The sequence below is a fragment of the Camelus dromedarius genome, chromosome 11, assembly GCF_036321535.1.
Source record: "Camelus dromedarius isolate mCamDro1 chromosome 11, mCamDro1.pat, whole genome shotgun sequence".
Lineage (NCBI taxonomy): Eukaryota > Metazoa > Chordata > Mammalia > Artiodactyla > Camelidae > Camelus > Camelus dromedarius.
Window position 1 is genome coordinate 5034044 of NC_087446.1, and position 17351 is coordinate 5051394.

Sequence of the window (17351 nt, forward strand, 5' to 3'; positions counted from 1 at the left end):
TGGCTCCCAGGAAGCTCAGGCTCCAATTTCTAGCTCACAGAGCCCATTTTAGCCCTAGGTCTTGATATTTTAGCCCCTCCCTCTGAGCTGCTCCAATTTCTCTTTTTTTAAACCCTGGCTTTTAATTTATCATTAACATTCTACCATTTTACTATTCTTACTGTTTTTATAAACCATCTCAAATCCTTTGACACAAGATGGAGTGTAAATAAGCAAGCAAAAAAGCCAAACAAAATACACAAAATAAAACTAAGGAAGACCTTTCAGAGAAATGCATTTCTACCTGATTTAAATATTTAAAATTTTTTTTAAATTTAAGGCAGAGATTTTTAGAATGATGGTCTGGAAAAAAAAAGGCACTGCAAAACATGTTTGAAATACACACACACACACCAGTGGGTCTCATTTCATCTACAAAGCCATTCTGTTGTAAATAGATGATTAGCACCTAAGCACACCTTTCAAGGGGTTTATACATTAACAGGAAAATACTGTAATTACGGCTGGCCAAAATCGCTTGACTACCACTTAGAATTCTAGATTTTTCATCTTTATTAGGAGTTAATTTTCTCTCTTTAGCCCCTCAAACACAGCTTGGCTTTATGAGAATTTTTTTTTTTTTTTTTTTTTGGTGAAGAATATAGAAAAGTCAATTTTTTGAATGGATACCAAACCTCCACTGCACTGTTCCTCCACTTTTTCATCTCAGCATCCGTCGCCCTCTCTCTGGGCAGCCACTCATTTCTCAGTCATGTTGGCCACGTTGACTGCACACCACCAAAATCCCTCGACACCAACCTGCTTCCAAGCAGAGGGCGCCGTGAAATGACATGAGGCCCAGAGTCAAAAATTTCTTTTCTTTTTAAATAGTCCATCTTGAGTTGTGGGAATAACAATGTGTTCCTGAAAATGTCTGGTTCAGACCATTGTATCCAACTCATGAGCAAATGAACCAGAATCCATTTTAAGGCTATCGTACACATCCAGCAATGATTATTATAAGCTCTTTTTAAAAAAAAATGAAGTTGGCTGGATATTTTGATTGAAGCGACCACATCACAAAATTTCTCTTTTCCTTTTTCATTCCCTTAACAAAGACGTGTTGACAAATCCGCACCCACCTTGTGCAGGCCTGCAGGGCTCTGGGGATACTGGTCAACACTCCCCCTCCACCCCATCTCTCCCAGCAGACACGCCCGGTGATCTCACCTCCACACCGTGGCTGAACCCCTGCCCTGCTCTGTCCCCTTGGCCACCTCCAGGCCCACTCCCAGCTCCCCCTGCCTCTCCTGGGGCCCCAGTGTCCTCCCCTACCTGCGGCGGGCACACTCCACCCAGCAGCCAAAGGGGTCCCTGTCCCTCACCTGCCTAAGCTCCCAGTGGCCCTCTTTAACACTCAGAATAAAGTCCACATCCTCAGCAGACTGGGCCTCCCTCCCTGGCCTCTGTGATCACTGGGCTCAGCCCAGCAGGCCTCTGGCTACTCACCAGGTAATTCAGGGCTGGGTCCTTCTCAGCTCAAGACCCTCTTGATGGAGCCATCCTAGACCACCGATGTCAAGAAACCTCCCCCAACCCCCGGTCACTGTCACCAAGCTCTGATTCTTGAACTGATTCATTGATCCAATCACTTTAAACGAGCTCCTGTGTTTACTTTACTGCCTGACTCCCCTTCTAGCAGGGGCCACATCTGGGTTGGCCATCACCAAATCTCCAACTCCAAGTCAGTGAACACGCTAGACATGGAATGACTGGGACGGCTGTGGACCCCTGTCCCCCTGCAGTCACAGGCGGGTGGGAGAGGCAGACCTCACCTAACCCACATCAGGACTCTGAGGCCAACAGGAGTGGGGACCAGAAGGGGCCACCCTGGACGGCACCTTGACAGCCAAGCCAAAGGGGGGCTTAGTTAACATGTGGTCCAAACATCACATTTTATGGACGTGGACACTCTGCAGGAGAAGAGAGCCCCTGGCTGGTGAAGACCAGAGTCAGAGAGGGCCCCAGGAACTCCTGAATTCAGTGCTAAGTCCCCTGCGCTGGGAAAGAGGCTGTGAGTCCTGACCTCGGTCAGGGCGAAGCCCATCAAACCAGACCTGCCTGCCCAGCATGGGCAGCTTACACCCTGGGGACCTCAGCCATTCTCAGGAAGTCCCATCCCACCCTCGGCACCCTGGACCCATGGGGCATGACAGTGGGGCGGCTCTGACCAAGGAAACCTGGACAGTGTCCCACCCCACACTTAGGTCCCGTCCCTGAGGCTTGAAACACTGATGCCCACAGCAGAACATTCCACGGCCCGTGATGGTACTGAGCACAAAGAGATGAAAGCGAGAAAGGATGGGGTGCGGCCCAAGTGCAGGGAGTTGAACGCACACAGGTAAGAGACTCTGGGAAGAAGGGCGCACTGGTGTCCCACAGAGGGGGGATGGGAAGGATGGAGGTAAAAAGGTTAAAGGAAAGAGACAGAAGCGAGGACTTGCACAAGCTGCTGGGCGCCGAGCTGTGGGCACTGGAGGTAACTCAGCCTCCGGGAGGCTGGCCTCGCCCCGAGGGAGAGGAGAGAAGGACCTGGACTTGGGAAGTGGGTGAGGAGCTCAGCAGCCTCTAGCTGTGTCAGGAAAGACTGTCTCCCACAGACTCACAACTCTGCCCCTGTGAGCAGCCCCCGCCCCAGCACCGGGAGCCCGAGGCCCCCACTCCTTCCTGAAGCCCCTCAGCTCCTCCTGCGGCCCTGCCACGGGCTCCTGAGTCAAAGGGCAAAGAGGCAAAAGGACTCTGACCCAACCCCCTGGAGCCCTCAGGCCCTCGACGAGGTGGCAAATGAGGGGAAAATAACCAAAGAAACCAGCTCGGAATGATTTCTGTTTCCCTTTCTCTCCCTTCCTCCCTCACAGATTTTAATTAAGGGTTTACTTGCAAAAGACCTAGCTCTATTTAACGAAATCCTTGGACCCCTTTTAGATTGTCTTATATATCGTTTTGTGCTAGGGCGCCAGTAAAAAGTTAATTATAACTTCTAAACACTCCATTACCAGGCCCTCATCTCCCTCCCCTGCCTGATTCTGCTAGGGGTGGTGCCACTTAATTAACTGGTTCCTTGTGTGCTCTACAGACCCCTCCGTGCTTTAGTCAACAGACCCCCGCAAGCAACCCCGGGGGCCTGGCCAGGCTGGGCTCTGAGGCACTGACCTGGGCGCCATCTCAACCCTCGAGGGGATCACGGGATCCTGCAGGAGGAAGGGAAGCTGGCAGAATGGCCCACTTGGGAGCCCAAAGCGTCTCAGCAGGTGACATGTGTGAGTGAAGAGGACAGCAGGCAGGACAGACAAGGACAGGGAGGGAGTAACAGGAGGTGGCAGCTGACACCAGCCTCAGAGGGAAGGGAGAGGGGGCACAGGAGCTGTGGTCGCAGAGTCTTAAACACCACGCTGGAGGCCGGCACCTTACTACACAGAACGAGTCTAAAATCCCAGTGGACAGCCAGGAGGAGGTGTCTCTTAAGAAGACTGAATAGTATCACAGATGGATCTCAAAGAGAGATCTGATCTGGAGAGAGATGGAGGCATCTGCTGGTCTGAGTGGAAGCAAGAGCAGGAACTGGGGCGAGGGGAGTGTGGGGACCTAATCTGGAAAGATGATGGTTGAGAGGCCAAAGGCTGACCCTGGGAGTAGCTACCTTCAGTGAGAAGGAAGAGAACCAGGAACAAAAGGAGGAGATGGAGAAGGGGGAGCCCAGGGGGTGGTGCAGGAGCCGGGGAAGGAGAACCCAAGGTGGACAGGGCAGCATCCAGTCAGGTGGGGAGGCGAGGGGAGGAGGGGTGAGAACCTGGCCTGTGGCCTCTGGGCAGTCACTCAGAGGCCAGCACCAGGATCTGAGGCCACAGGAGCCCTGGGGGTGGGAGTGAGGACTGCAGAGGCTGCAGAGGCTGCAGGCTTCTCCTGGCCGGGGGGCGGGGAGACTAGCCTGGCACCTGCCAGTCACAGAGAAGGAGCTTTCTGGCATCTTGCAAATTCCAGCTCATGAACCGACAGTTCTTGAGGGCACAGCTGTCACTCAGAGCTGGAGGCAGAATTTGGCCCGGTGTTCCTGCCCTGGGGAAGACGTGGGTGGTGTAGAGGCCTTGGGGTCAGCTGATGCCTCTGCAGCCAGCATCCTGGGAGGTGGGTGCTCCTGGGCGCTCAGCCTCCCCTCCTGCCCTCAGCATCCCTGGCTTCCAGTGGGGAGCCCACCTACCCACCCGGAAGACCTGGCTCCCTTGGGTGGGCCCCGATCACCTGCTGGCCTCAGCTCCTAGCCTCATCCTGGAGACCCCGTCGGCCTCTGCCCTTGTGTAGACCCTCCCCAACTCCCATGTTGTGACAGCCACAGCTCACACTCTTCCATGTCACAGCCCTGCCTTCCCCAAAACCCCACTCACTGCTGACCCACCCCATGGCAATCATATGTGGATGCAGTGGCCAGCTCACAATACACGCATGCCGCTCACTTTTGTCCATCCGGAGTCCACCGCCTCTATCCAGGGCTGACACTGGGGATGAGGCTCACCCTGCCCTCCGGGGCTGATGATCTAGGTGGGGCAGAGGGGAGGCACGAGGACACCAAAAATCCCCTCCATGAGGTGAGGGCTGCCACCAAAGCCTGAATAGGGAGCTCTGGGTGCAGAGGGAAGAGGGAAAAATGCCACCCAAGGGGCTGGGGAAGCTTCACAAGAGGTGACACTGGAGGGGTGGGTAGGACCTGCAGGGTGGATGAGAAAGAGCGTTCCAAGCTGAGGGATGAGCGTGAGCCTAGGCCCAGAGTGGGGAACTGGAATCGGCCAGTGTGGCTGGAACAAAATGGCTCGGCTAACGTTGAGGCTGGTCAAGTGGCCTGTTTGTTTTGCAGGGGACTCAGATCAGGGAGAGGCCACTTTCTGAGGCCTGGAATGTGCTAAGCACCATAAGGGAACATTACTCTTCCATCCTCTTAGACCCTATGGGGTTGGTAAATAATTCTCCCAACTTTACAGATGAGGCACAGAGAGGCTGAATGACTAAGCTAAGGTCACACAGCAAATAAGAGGCTGAAGCAAGGCTGAAGACAGATCTGCTTGACTTCCAGGCAGGAGCTCTGAGCCTCCATGCCATCCCTCCTCCCTGCACAGACACGACTTGCTGGGCCAAGCAGCCTGTGGACTCCACACTACCTGTCCATCATCATGTGATTAGCCGTGGAGGAGCGAGGAGCTTCCAGCACATTCTTTTCATTTTCAGCAAGTTTTGCTCTTGTTTTCACTCTTGATGGCTGGAAAGCCTGTCCTTAGCAATTTTTTAGCTGCTCACTGGGACATTTACAAATCGAGCTGGCATTTCTATTTCATGAATATATTTGGGATAGTGACAGCCAACGAGAAAGAGGGTCGGCTCAGAGGCGCCCTGTTCCCCCAAGTCCAGCCCCCTCCAATGAACACAAACCCAGAGAAGCCTGAATGGGACACAACAGGGACACGACTCACAGCCAAGCTGTGAGCAATGCACCTGACGGCAGATTAGAGTCTCGTGAGTTTAGCCACACGTCTCCCCAGTTAGGTGCCTAATCTTGTCTTACAAAGAGGGCCTTAATCAATTTTTCAGATTTCCTCTTGTTTGTCTGGGGGTGGCCCTTGGAATATGATTTTTTTTTTTTGGAATATGATTTTAAATGCTTTCCCTGAGATCAATGAACAGGGAAGAAGCTGGTTGTGAATTTCAAATCTGTAACTTTCTCCCCCAGAGGAGGAGGGGCAGGGCCAGCAGGCCTGAGAGGTGGGCAGGGGCCCGCTGGCCTAGGGAAGGGGCCCCAGGCGACCTTCTGAGTGGCTGGATGACCCCAGGACTGACCTGAGGCCAGCGCTACCCCTGCCTCCATCCTGGGACACACTGTGCACCAGACATCAGAGAGGCCAACATTTCTTTAACAACAATGAGATTTTACTGTTGCCTTTATTTGATGTTACAAGAATAATACATGCTACTTGTAGAAAATTAGAGGGAAAAAGAGAGAACCACAAAGAAGAATATTTAATCCCCCACAATCCCACCACTCAGACGTCAATTCTGGAATATTCCAGAGCCTTCATTTTCACTAGGCTTGCCGCTTCCAATCTAACTCTGCAATCCAGGCCTTTTAAAAGGTCACTCCCCTACATAAACCTTCCCAAAGACCCCACTGTACTTCGAATCCACCCCAAACTCCTGCTGCTGCTCCCGGGGCCTCCGAATGGTGTCAGCCCAAACCCTCCAGACCTCACACTTACTTCCCTTGCCCCCAGGGCCTCTGCCTGGAATGTGCCTCCTACATCTGCCTCACTCTCACCTCCGTGCCCTGCCCAAGGCCGCCTCCTCAGGGAGGCCTTCCCTGACCACTCAAGGGGCACGTGGTCACCCCCCGGGCCAGCTCTCTGCAGACACTCATCACGTGCGTGAATGGTTCTCTCACTGCTTCTGGTGTCTCCACCCATCACTGTCTCCCCATCACCAGAACGCGAGCGGCCCTGTCCTCACTCCCCACAGTCACCCCATTGCCGGGGACACACTTGGCACAGTGTTCTCAGTGAGGGTGTGTGTGTGTGTGTGTGTGTGTGTGTGTGTAAGAACTGCAGAGACAGCTGAGATCATAGGTCAGTGTTTCTCGGAAACTCCACATACTTTTACACACAAACTCGTCTACCGCTTCTCCCTGCAACTCAACCTGGAGGCTCGAGTCAAATTTCTTCCCCTTCCACCATGGGACCAACCCAGGACCCCTACCTCTACCCCAAGGGAAGTCCTGATCTGGCAAACGCCAGTTCCTGGGGGCAATAATCACATTTACACAGCACTTTGTAGTTTATGAAACTTAAAACATTTCCTCCATCCCAGTGGAGCCTCAAAACAGCCTACCTCCAAAGACGTAGGCAGGGCAAGGGGAGCTGGACCACCCTCCCATTTAAAATGAGGCCAGGAGGGTCACATGGCTGCTGCAATCACCTGGGAGGAAGCTGACCCCGATGTCTGGCCCCAAAAGGCACAGTCCTCGCCTTTACTTCATATCAGAGTTGTTTCACCATAAAAACGAGAGAGGTGATATGGAGGACATGACAAGAGCTTGGCTCCGGAGTCCAACTGCCTGGGTTGGAATCCCAGCTCTGCCACTTACTAGCTGTGTGACCTTGGGCAAGTTACTTCACTTCTCTGGGCCTCAGTTTCTCCTCTGTCAAATGGAGGTGACAATAGCTCCTGCCTCACTCGGCTGTCAGGAGGATTAAACGATTTAATAATACACACAAAGGGCACCCGGCACATATTGCCACTCAATGGACACGAGCTCTTTACAAAACCACACCTGTCCGGATGCACCGAGTGAGCGCACGGCCCATCTCCCCGCCGTGAGCACCACACCATGTCCCTGGGCCCCTGAATCCAGGGGCGCCAGCCCACAGATATGAGTCATTTGGTTCCGTGGGCAAGTTCCCAAAAAGCCAGCTGCAGACAGAATGCTATAAACCAGCTCCTGCTGACCCTCTCACTCACGTGCGCATTGAGGACGGAGAGCCGCTCCTCACGCTTCAGCCTGAAGCCCCGCCCAGCCCCGCTTGAGTGACAAGCCCTGACATCTGCGAACACCTCAAGGCGGCCCAGGGGAGAGGCCCAGGGAAAGTACCCTTTTGTGAAAGGAAGACCCCTCTGTACGTTCACCCTTCCCACCTGCAATAACCCAGGCAAATAAATCAATCCAATGCCAAGGGCAAGTTATGAAGAAAGCCTTTAAATTCCCACTGCATAGAGTTCTGACTTCTGTTAAGGGGCAGGTAGAGAGATTTTCCCAAAATGCCCAGCTCACCATGCTGGCCCTCCCAGGTCCCCGGTTTTCCCTCATCGTCAGAGTCTCAGGGAGGCCCCACCCCTCTCTCCCGGCTCATCACCCTCATGTCCTCCCAGCCCCCGACCCCAAACAACATACTGCCTCCTCCCAAGTGCCCCCAGCACGTTTTGGCCTCAGCTGTCCCCTTAGCCTACAGCAGCTCCCCTCCCAGCCCAAACTCCCAGATCCTTAGGCAAGGCCCAGCCCGAAGTCGCCTTGGCCCAGAAGCCTCCCCCCGCCCGGGGGGAGGGCCACCCTCAGTCCCCGCGCTGAGATCCCTCAGCCCTCGGCCACCGCCCCCAGGGCACACGGAACTGTTTGGTTCTTTTACTCACTCAGCCTGGAGAGGAGCCCATCGTGGGACGGGGGTACATCAGAAACAGTCCCCACCACTGGGAACCTCAGCTCGGGGGGCAGTGGGCGACATCCTCTTCTGTCCACCCCAAACACCCGTTCCTCAAATCCAGCCAGGCCGTGGCGGGAAGGAGCCTACCACACGGGCCTGGCACACAGTCAGCGCCCAGGCCAGCAGCAACTCCTGCTCTCTGCCTCGGACATGGACTCTGGTTCAGCCTCACATCTTCTGAGACCCACACCAGGGGGGTGAGGAGCCAGCCTCAGTGAGGGTCCCCTCCAAGGAAGCAGCCCAGACCTGGAGGGAGCTCGGGGTAAGGGGAGCAGCCTGGGGCAGACTCGCCTGCAGGAGTCCTCTCCCATCCCAGTCTTCGCACGGTTCAGCCCAAACAGGGCCCTTGATTAAAATTTCCTGTTTAAAAAATCAATATTTTAAGCTCCAAGCCTGCCAAGTGGAGGGGAAGGCCTTGCTTGTAAATATTTGTCTCGACTGGCAAAGCCCGGCCTCTCTCCCTGCAGTTACCCGCCTCGCTCCTGGCCCTCTGCTCATGCAGCTCCCAGCCAACTGCACAGCGGGACGCCCCTGGGGAGGCGGGGGACCGTCTGGCAGCCACGAGGGGCTGTGCAGGGAGGTGGGCCGGCCCTGCACCCACGTCTCTGAGACAGCAGGCTTGTCCCCAGGCTGCCCAGGGGCCGTCCATCTGTCCCTCGGGGCCAAGGCAGAGAGAGTCCCTGTGAGGTTTCTCTGGATTCCAAGCAAGCGGCTTTCCCGGGGGGTACCCCAGATTTATGTCTTTCTTATTTTGGAAGAAAACAAAAAGTCAAAGTCCAAGCCCTGGGTGCGTGCTTGCAAATCGTGGCCCCCCATCTCTCACGGCGTGGGACCGGGCTCTGCTGCCTGTACCAGCAGCTGCCCACAGAGGAGGCCACACCCGGTCCCCTGGGCCCCCACGGGGGGCATGGAGGCCTAGAGGGTCCCCTCACTGGGGAAGCCGTCGATGGTGGTGGGTGGTTGAGCCGGCTCATACCAGCTGAGTGCTGGCCCTGACGTCACCGGTCCCAGCATCATTCATTCATTCGCCCATTCAGCCACTCATTCACTCACTCATTCATTCTTCAGTAATTCACTGAGCACCGACCTGCACGAGGCACTGGGGACCAGACATGCAAGAGGACAAAAACAAGCCTTTGGGAGGGGGTCTCCAGACAAAAGCCCCACAAACAAATTGAAAGTCACAGCAGAGACCCCCGAGATGTGATGGGAGAGTAGGAGGCGGACAGGTGACAAAGGCCAGGGAGGGCGGGGCAGGGGGAGGAAGGGCAGCGGGCAGGGGGCTGCCCCAGCCTGGACGCTCGCAGGCGCCACCTCCTCGAGCACCTACCCAGCCACTCGTTGAATTTCTTCACCTCACTCGGAAGCCCCAGCTCCGTGAAGTCCCCGGCGTGGATCAGCACGTCACCGTAGGGCATCTGGATGGGGTCCGTCCTCGAGTGGGTGTCAGACACACAGACAAAGCGGGTGTAGCCGGGCGGCTTGGGGGCGTCATGAGGCACGGGGTCCACCCTGCGGGGCGAGAAGATCATGTGGTCACAGGGCCACGGGGCTGGGAGCATGCAGCTCTCATCCCATCCACTGAGCTCACACCCAGCCTTTGCGACAGGCCCGCCTGCATCCAAATTCTGACCCTCTCGCTCACTAGCCGGGCAAAACTTTCTCCCCTGAGCCTCAGTTTCTCCTCTGTGGCACGGAACGCCCAAGGGTTGCTGCGAAGTTCAAGGAGGTCACGGGTGGGAAGCTTGGCAACTGTCCCTATGTGCACTTGTCCGACCACTGAGACAAGCAGAGCCTCGCAAACATTTTTTCATGATCAGCCCCTAAGGGACCTTTTCAGATGTTTTTTTCTACTCACCCCTCTACTGAAATTTGAATACCGCAAATATACTGTATACCTGCTCATTTACTGCATGTGTAGCTATGCTTTATAATAAGAGTGAGATTCTTTCCACTCGCAAAAAACCAGTTTCCACCCTCTTGAGGATGCATGGACTGAGGTCCACTGTCCAGTTCAAAGAACGGACTCTCCAGCGCCGTGCAGAGTGCAAGCGGCATCCAGGGAGAGCCATGTATGAAAGGGGGCATTTCTTGGGAACTTGTGAAATAAAGGCACTGAATTCAGATAGGCAGAAATTTTCCACAACTGTAAGATGGTCCGATCATGTTAAGAGCAAGGACTTTCCAAGGTTGTACAGGAAAACAGTTCTGGAATCAGAAGACCAGGCTTCAAATCCCAGCTCTGCCATTCACCACGAACATGTAACCTTAAGCAAAATGTTTGGCCTTGGTTTGCTCGTCTATAAAATGGAGCTACCTCACAAAGAAAAATACTCAGAAAATTAAAAAGAGCTACACCAATGTAAGTTCTTGGTTCCCGGGAGCCCCTGGTAGCCCCCTCGTCCCACAGATGAGGACACTGAGCAGGTAGCCAGGGTGTCACAGGGAATAAATGCAGACTGTGGGGAAGGAATCCAGCTCCCTGCTCCCTGCTCCCCGTTCGGTGCTCTCTCCCTGAGAGCCACACTCTGCCTCCTCTGCTGAATGGTTCTGCCAGGCTCAAAACGCTTAAAAACAACGCGATGACATTTCAACGAGCTGCTCTCTCCAAATGAGTATGCCGCTCGAGGAGTTGTGTTTAAATCTAATTATGCGGCAACCCAAAAGCGGTACCATATCAGTTACATAAATACTTTTAAAGACATCTTTCTAATTATCCTTTTTTTCAGACAATATACTTCGAAGAAATTTAATTAACACCTCACGAGAGACGTGGGTTCAGCATGCTAATGTGCAGGGAGCATTAGCAAGCTCCATCCGCCGCCGTCGCAGCCCCACGCCCGCCTCTCCCCATCACCACTCTGCGTCGGGAGGGGCTCGCGGGGCCCCTTTCTGGGGGTGGTTAAGTCAAGCTAGAATCCCAGCAGGTCAGAGTTAGGCCCGACCAGGGAGGAGAAGAGAAGTCCCTGAATCTAATGATGACCAACAGGAAGGTGCTGGGAGCTGTCCCTTCCCTCTCCATCCATTCATTCATTTAATCATTCATTCATTCCCTCATTCATTCAACACAACACATCCTGAACACCTACTGGGCACCAGCCCTGAGCTCAAAGCTGGGGAACTGAATGAACCAGGCCTGATCCCAGACTCATGATGGAGACAGACATGGCGAGAAATAAAGCCACCAGCCTTGACAGGACAGCAAAGGGGCTGGGGGCCAGAGAAGGCCCTAACGCGGCCTGAGGCCCCTGGACTTTCCAGGAGGAGGTGACACCTGAGCTGGTCTGGAAGCTCAAATCTACCCCCCAAGGAATTCCTACCACTCCTTGGTCCCCTGGGTCCCTCTCCCCATCTCATGAGACAGAGAGTCTCGCAGGCAGCTGGCCTGAGAATCCACCTGTCTGCCCCTAACATGGTTGACTGGACCATGGCAGACGGTCTCTACTGGGCTGCTGGCCTGGCACAGGAATGTGAGAGCAAATCACATTCATTCATTCATTCATTCATTCTCCTTACATATACTGAGGTTGGGAGGATGCCACAAGGGAACAGAGACCAAGTTAAAGAGCAGAAGGGAGACACAGGGAGCGAGATGCCACCCCCAGGGCCAGCTCGGGCCCCAGCAGTCTCTGCTCCTGAGAGGCCCTTGGTGGAGGAGCCCTGGGCAGGCCAGCCAGCACAGCGCACGTGAATCCTGAGGGTGCTGCTACTGGAGCCCACGCTCTTTAATTAACTCTGCTCTTGTTTCCCTCCACCCCAGGGCTTCTGAGCTCAGTGAGGATGAAAACTTAATAATCCCCAGAGAAAAAAAAATAGACCCTCATTTCCCTGCACAGTCCTCCAGCTATGTGGATTGTAACAAATGCTCAACCTTGAAATAATAACAACAGTGTCGCAGATTCCCAGGGGTTGAGAGCTCATTATGTGCTAAGCACTTTACATGCATCAGCTCTCTTCGCCCTCACAATGACCGCCTGAGCAGGGTGCTATGGGTGTGCCCATTTTATAGATGAGGAAACTGAGGACCAGAAAAGGCTAGCTTTCCCAGGATCTCAGCTATAGAAGCTGGCAGAGCTGGAATTTAAAGCCGGTTTTCAGTCCCAGAACTTACACCATTCTGGACTATTTCCAAGCCCTACTTCATCTCATCCAGTTAATCTATGGACAGATGCTTATTGATTGCTTCCTAAATACCAAACACCAGCTAGTCACAGGGATATACCTGTGGACAGGACACCCACAGAGACCACCTCCTGCAGCTCCCAGAAACCCAGCCCTTGTTTAGAAGTAAGGAAAAGAGCAGGAAGAATCAAGATATGGAGAAAGAGAAAGAGAGAGAGCATGTAAGAGGGTGGGAGGGCTTCACAGCATTATTTGAGCCCTAGATCCAGCTGTGCCTGAAGCTGGATCCAAACCTGGACTTCCTAGCTAATTACGCAAGCCAATAAACTCTCTTTTACCCTTAAGGTAACTGAAACTGGGTTTCTGACACTTGCAATGGCTAGACCTTGGCCAAGCCCTAAGTTACAGCAGCCCTGTGAAGTAAGTAACTGAGGCCTGGAAAAGTTAGTCTCACGTCCAGGGCCCCGGCTAGTAAGTTCAAGAGTAGAATTTGAACCTGGGGCTTCAGCACAAGAATTAGGGCATTTAACTTCACTCCTTCTTACGACTAGAAGAAACAAAGTAAAATGGTTATTTCCCAGTGATATTCCTCAGGGACCAGAGAGAAGGTACAGAGACAAACGTTCCTGGTTTGTGTGGGGCCAGACCAGTGTCCTCAAAGCGTCTGCCTGCTGAGGTGGCCCCACGCAAGGCTAGGGCACGCTCTCCCCCTGAGACCTGAAACCTGTCCCCACCTCTCCCCGGCCTAACATGGGATCTTCCCTGGGGAATCGTGGTGGCAGGGATGGTGCAGAATAGGGAACACGACCATCGGTGTCCAGACCTAGGCTGGCACCCAGGCTCGGAGACCTCTTTGCTGGGCCCTGGACCCTGCCTGGGAGGTCTTTAAATGGGCTGCCTCCAGTCTCCACCAACAGAACTCCTTTTAAAGGACAGAGAGCAGGTGCCATGCCTGGTATCAGCACCCCAAAACACCTATAAGGCGGACCCCCAGAGTAACCCTATCTCTCAAGCACGGCTCTTGTCTTCTCACTGAGCTCCAGGCCACCCGTCCACCTGTCTGCCCAGGTCAGAGGTGCCGGTGTCTGGAGGGGCTCTCCCCAGGCCACCCCAGAGTTTCTCAGCCCCCAGGGTAAGGGGTCTTTGGTCCCAAAACCCAGAGGCCCAGATCCAGACAGTCATTCCTCAGGCAACGGTAGCCTTGTTACCACCAGGGTCCCTGGGGGCAACTGCATAAATCACATGGCTCGATCGGAGGCCACGTTTGGACTGTCACTGTCGTGATTAAATATAAACTGTGGGTTTATTAAATAAGGCCCCTCGCTCCCTCACCCTAGAGACAAAGCCCAGGGCGGCGATAAATCACGTGTCGGGAAATGGCATCCATCCTCCTGCGTCCCCCTCCGTGGCGGCTTTCCATGGAAACCCGCGCTCCCCCTGCGCTCAGGGTGTGAGTGGAAAGAAGGCGGAGTGGGCGGCGGCAGCACCCCACCGAGCTCCTGCCGGCCCTGGCTTCCCCCAGCTTCATGCAAAGTTGCACTTCAAAGCCGGGGTGACTGGAGCGGGCGGTGAGAGAGCACTGGACAAGGAGTCCAGAACGGGGGCTCACTGCATGCTCTCTGGGGGCCCTGCCCAAACCCCCACTGCCTCCGAGCCCCACTGCCGATGGGAGCCTGGAACCCTGGCCTCCAGAGGAGACAGCACAGAGCAGGCCAGGAGATGGAGTGGGGCAGGCCAGGGTCAGTCTGCTCTGCCCGCTCCAGCTGGGTGACCACGAAAAGCCACTAAGCTTTTCCTCCACAGCACTGATCGCCACCAGTATTGTGCGCTGTTGCACACTTCTACGATTTTTGTGACATATCCCACTGGACTGTCAGCTCAGCGTGGCAGGAGTCTGCCTCCGATTACTGCTCTGTCCCAGCACCTCACCCGGCCAGCAGGCACCAACGACATGGAGCATTTGCGGACTGGCTCCCCTCTCTGCAGCTTCACCTGCTTAGTCCTCAGTCTCACCATGAGCAGCATTACACAGGTGGGGAAACTGAGGCCACCAAGAGACACTCCTAAATGAGTGGCAGAGCCAGGGTTCCAACCCAAGCAGGTGAGCTTGGAGCCCACATTCCCAATTAAACAGCTGCTCACAAACATCCTGACTAGATGAATGAATGAATGAATGACCTGCAGTTGTTAATTCGGGGAAATCACCCCGCTCTCATCTAGTCATTCACTGCCCTTCCTCAGGACACAGCCTGGCCCCGGGGGTCTGCGTGGCTCCTGCCTGGGCACCCTCTGCCCAGGGCACATTTCCCCACATCCTGGCCCCCTCCCAGCTCAGATCCTGTCGCTCCTTCGGCCTGGCCCAACTCATCCTCCTCTGGGTCTCAAACTAAAAGTCATCTTCTCCAGAGGGTCCGTGCTCAGCCCCCCGGCTGTCTTCTCTCCGGACTCTGTTGCCTGAGCTCTGTTAGGAGATTGGGGGCTGGCGGGGTGTCTGCCAGGACCAGGTGGGGGTCCCTGACATCTCAGCAGGGTTCTACTCCACACGATGTCTATGGTGCCGGGGGCTCTCTGAGCAGGCGGGCACACGGGCACAGACACAAAACCCCCCTGCTAGCCGGAGGCCCCGGTGCTCTCGCCCATTCCTGCTGGCACCCAGGGACCTCCGGCACTGTCACTCCCAGCCCACAAGGACCAACCCCAACAAAAGAGGAGAAAACACCGGACAGAGGAAGGCCTCCTTCCCCACAGCAGCCTTGCCAGGCTCAAGGTCCCAGAAACCAAGGAAGAATGTGCCTGAGACCCAGGGCCTTCCATCCAAATCCACCAACTGGGCTCCAAGATGGATACTGGAAGCAGTTTCCCAAAGAGAAATCTACCAAAAATTAAACTAAGCAGCTACCGACAAGGCCAGCCCGCAGCCGCCACGGAAGCGAGCATTTTCCAGAGCACGCGCTGCAGGGAAGAGGGTGTTCCCAGTGCTAGAACCCACCCCCAGGCTTGCTGCCCCCCTGGCTTCCAGAGCCCTTTCTCATAGAAACAACCTCTCTGCACCCACCCTTTACCACAGAGGACCAGTCCTGAGGGAACCACACAGTGAAAAGAAGCAGGAACCTGCCCAGCTCACCCCCAGGCCTGGGTGTGAAACCCCCCGCGGCCCCTAGGCGGGCCATCTCCATAAAAGGACAGCGGCTAGTACCCGCATTATCTCTGCTCTCTAGAGGAAGCTGGGGCCTGTGTCCTCACAGGACACCTGACCCAGCCTGGTGGTCAGGGGGTCTGTTCCGGCTCAGGAGCGTCCCTATCACAGCTCTGACCTTCCTGTGCTGTCACTGGGGACTTGTGGGGCTCCCCCCTCATCAGGGGCTTGTCAGAGGCCCAGACCCAGCACAGGGGCACCCCGAAGGGGCCGAGAGAAGGTTCAACAGCAGAGCAGACATTAATGCCTAAACCCTCAGACGGAGGCACGTCCGTCCGTCTGCAGACATCACAGCAAAAGGATGCTAAGCGTGGAGAGAGCCCTGGACTGGAGGTGGGTGTCATCTCTGGCACCTACCAGCTGTGTGGGCTTGCCTGGGTCACCTGTCCAGGGCTCTGTTTCCTCACAAGGTAAGCCCTGCGGGGCAGGGCTGATGGGAGGGCCAGTGGGGACAAAGGAGGAGGATCTTCCAGCAACACAGAGAGCTGCCCAGGGCAGGGCCAGGAGTTTACCCACTTCCATCCCATGCCACCTGCAGCTCTCCGGACCACAGGAAAAAATCCAAGGAGTGGAAAGTTTCTACCAATGCACGGGGGTCCCAAGTCTATGCTTTCGCCATGGCCTCATTGCTGGGGCACCCCTAGTATTTTCCATCAACACCAAAGGGTGGCAGCAGAACTCCCCCGTCCTTTAGGAAAGCACCTCTGCTTTTTCAATAGAGGCAAAGGGGTCTGGGCAGAAAGGGGGGGCAGAGGGAAGGTAAGACAGCCAGGCCATGACTGGGGTCTGACCCTGCCAGGGGGCCTGCAGCAAGTCCCACCCCCTCCCTGGGCCTCAGTGTCCTCGACACAGTGAGGAATGTGAATCAGAGCAGGGGTTACTAACCCAAGTACCAGGAGGGGGCAGCTGGAACTCAGTCCTCCAGACTTGCCACGAGGACCCACATGGGCCTTTAGGTTTTGTACAGCAAAGTCAGAAGTCTGGATTTTTATGTGCAATCACCTCATTTTCAAATATTTGGAAAACACTCTCCTGGCCAAATGAAACAAGACTCCGGGCCAGAACCGGCCCACAGGCGAGGACCCTGCAACTCCTCACATGAACCTCCCAACTCAGAGCCTGGCAGACCCTGGGATTCCTGCGCCGTTCCGGTCGACGAGCATGAAACCGTTGGGCCCAGAGGCACCCCAAGTCCAGAAGCCCACCCCAGCGGCCCCTGCCACCCACGCCTCTCGCCTGGCGGTCCCCCCGCCGGCCGCCCACTCACATCTGCACGTGCGGGGGCTGGAAGCGGCCCTGGTTGATGTTGTAGAAGGTGAAGGCCTGGGTGGGGTTGGAGCTGTACTCGTCCACCTCGACGAGGAGCCGGCTGTGCTGGTGCCTTCGCGCGGCCATCACGTGGGACTGGGAGAACGCCATGCCCAGGCCGCAGGGCAGCAGGGCCAGGGCCTCCGCCTTCAGGACGCCGGGGTCCCACCTAGCGCGCCACATGGACCTCCGCTGGCCGCCCGGGCATCTCCCGCCGCTGCCGCCACCGCCGCCCGGCCCCGAGCCAGACCTGGGAACAGACTGAGGAGACGGAGCAGAACCGTGCGACAGTTAATCTGTTTGGGATTTGCTTTATTTAATGTCAGATGAAGATTTAGAAAGAGGGAGAGGGGCGGGGGGAGAGAGAAAAAAAACACAGTCCTACAGCTCAAAAACTCATTACACATCTTTCCAACTCAGCAGTTTGATGAATATACTTTGGTAAAAAGAAAAGG

The 17351-nt window shown here is 55.3% G+C and overlaps 1 protein-coding gene across 1 annotated transcript in view; it reads right to left on the minus strand.

The window, feature by feature from the left end:
• Positions 1-17130, minus strand: part of MPPED1 (metallophosphoesterase domain containing 1) — a 59085-nt gene extending 41955 nt beyond the window's left edge. Inside the window, exons 1-2 of the mRNA XM_010983457.3 lie at positions 16856-17130; positions 9601-9782 (exon numbers count right to left, since the gene is read on the minus strand). Of these exons, the coding sequence (XP_010981759.1) occupies positions 9601-9782; positions 16856-17079 (406 nt within the window). The 5' untranslated portion in view covers positions 17080-17130. The remainder of the gene's footprint in view (positions 1-9600; positions 9783-16855) is intronic.
• Between the last annotated feature and the right edge of the window lie 221 nt (positions 17131-17351).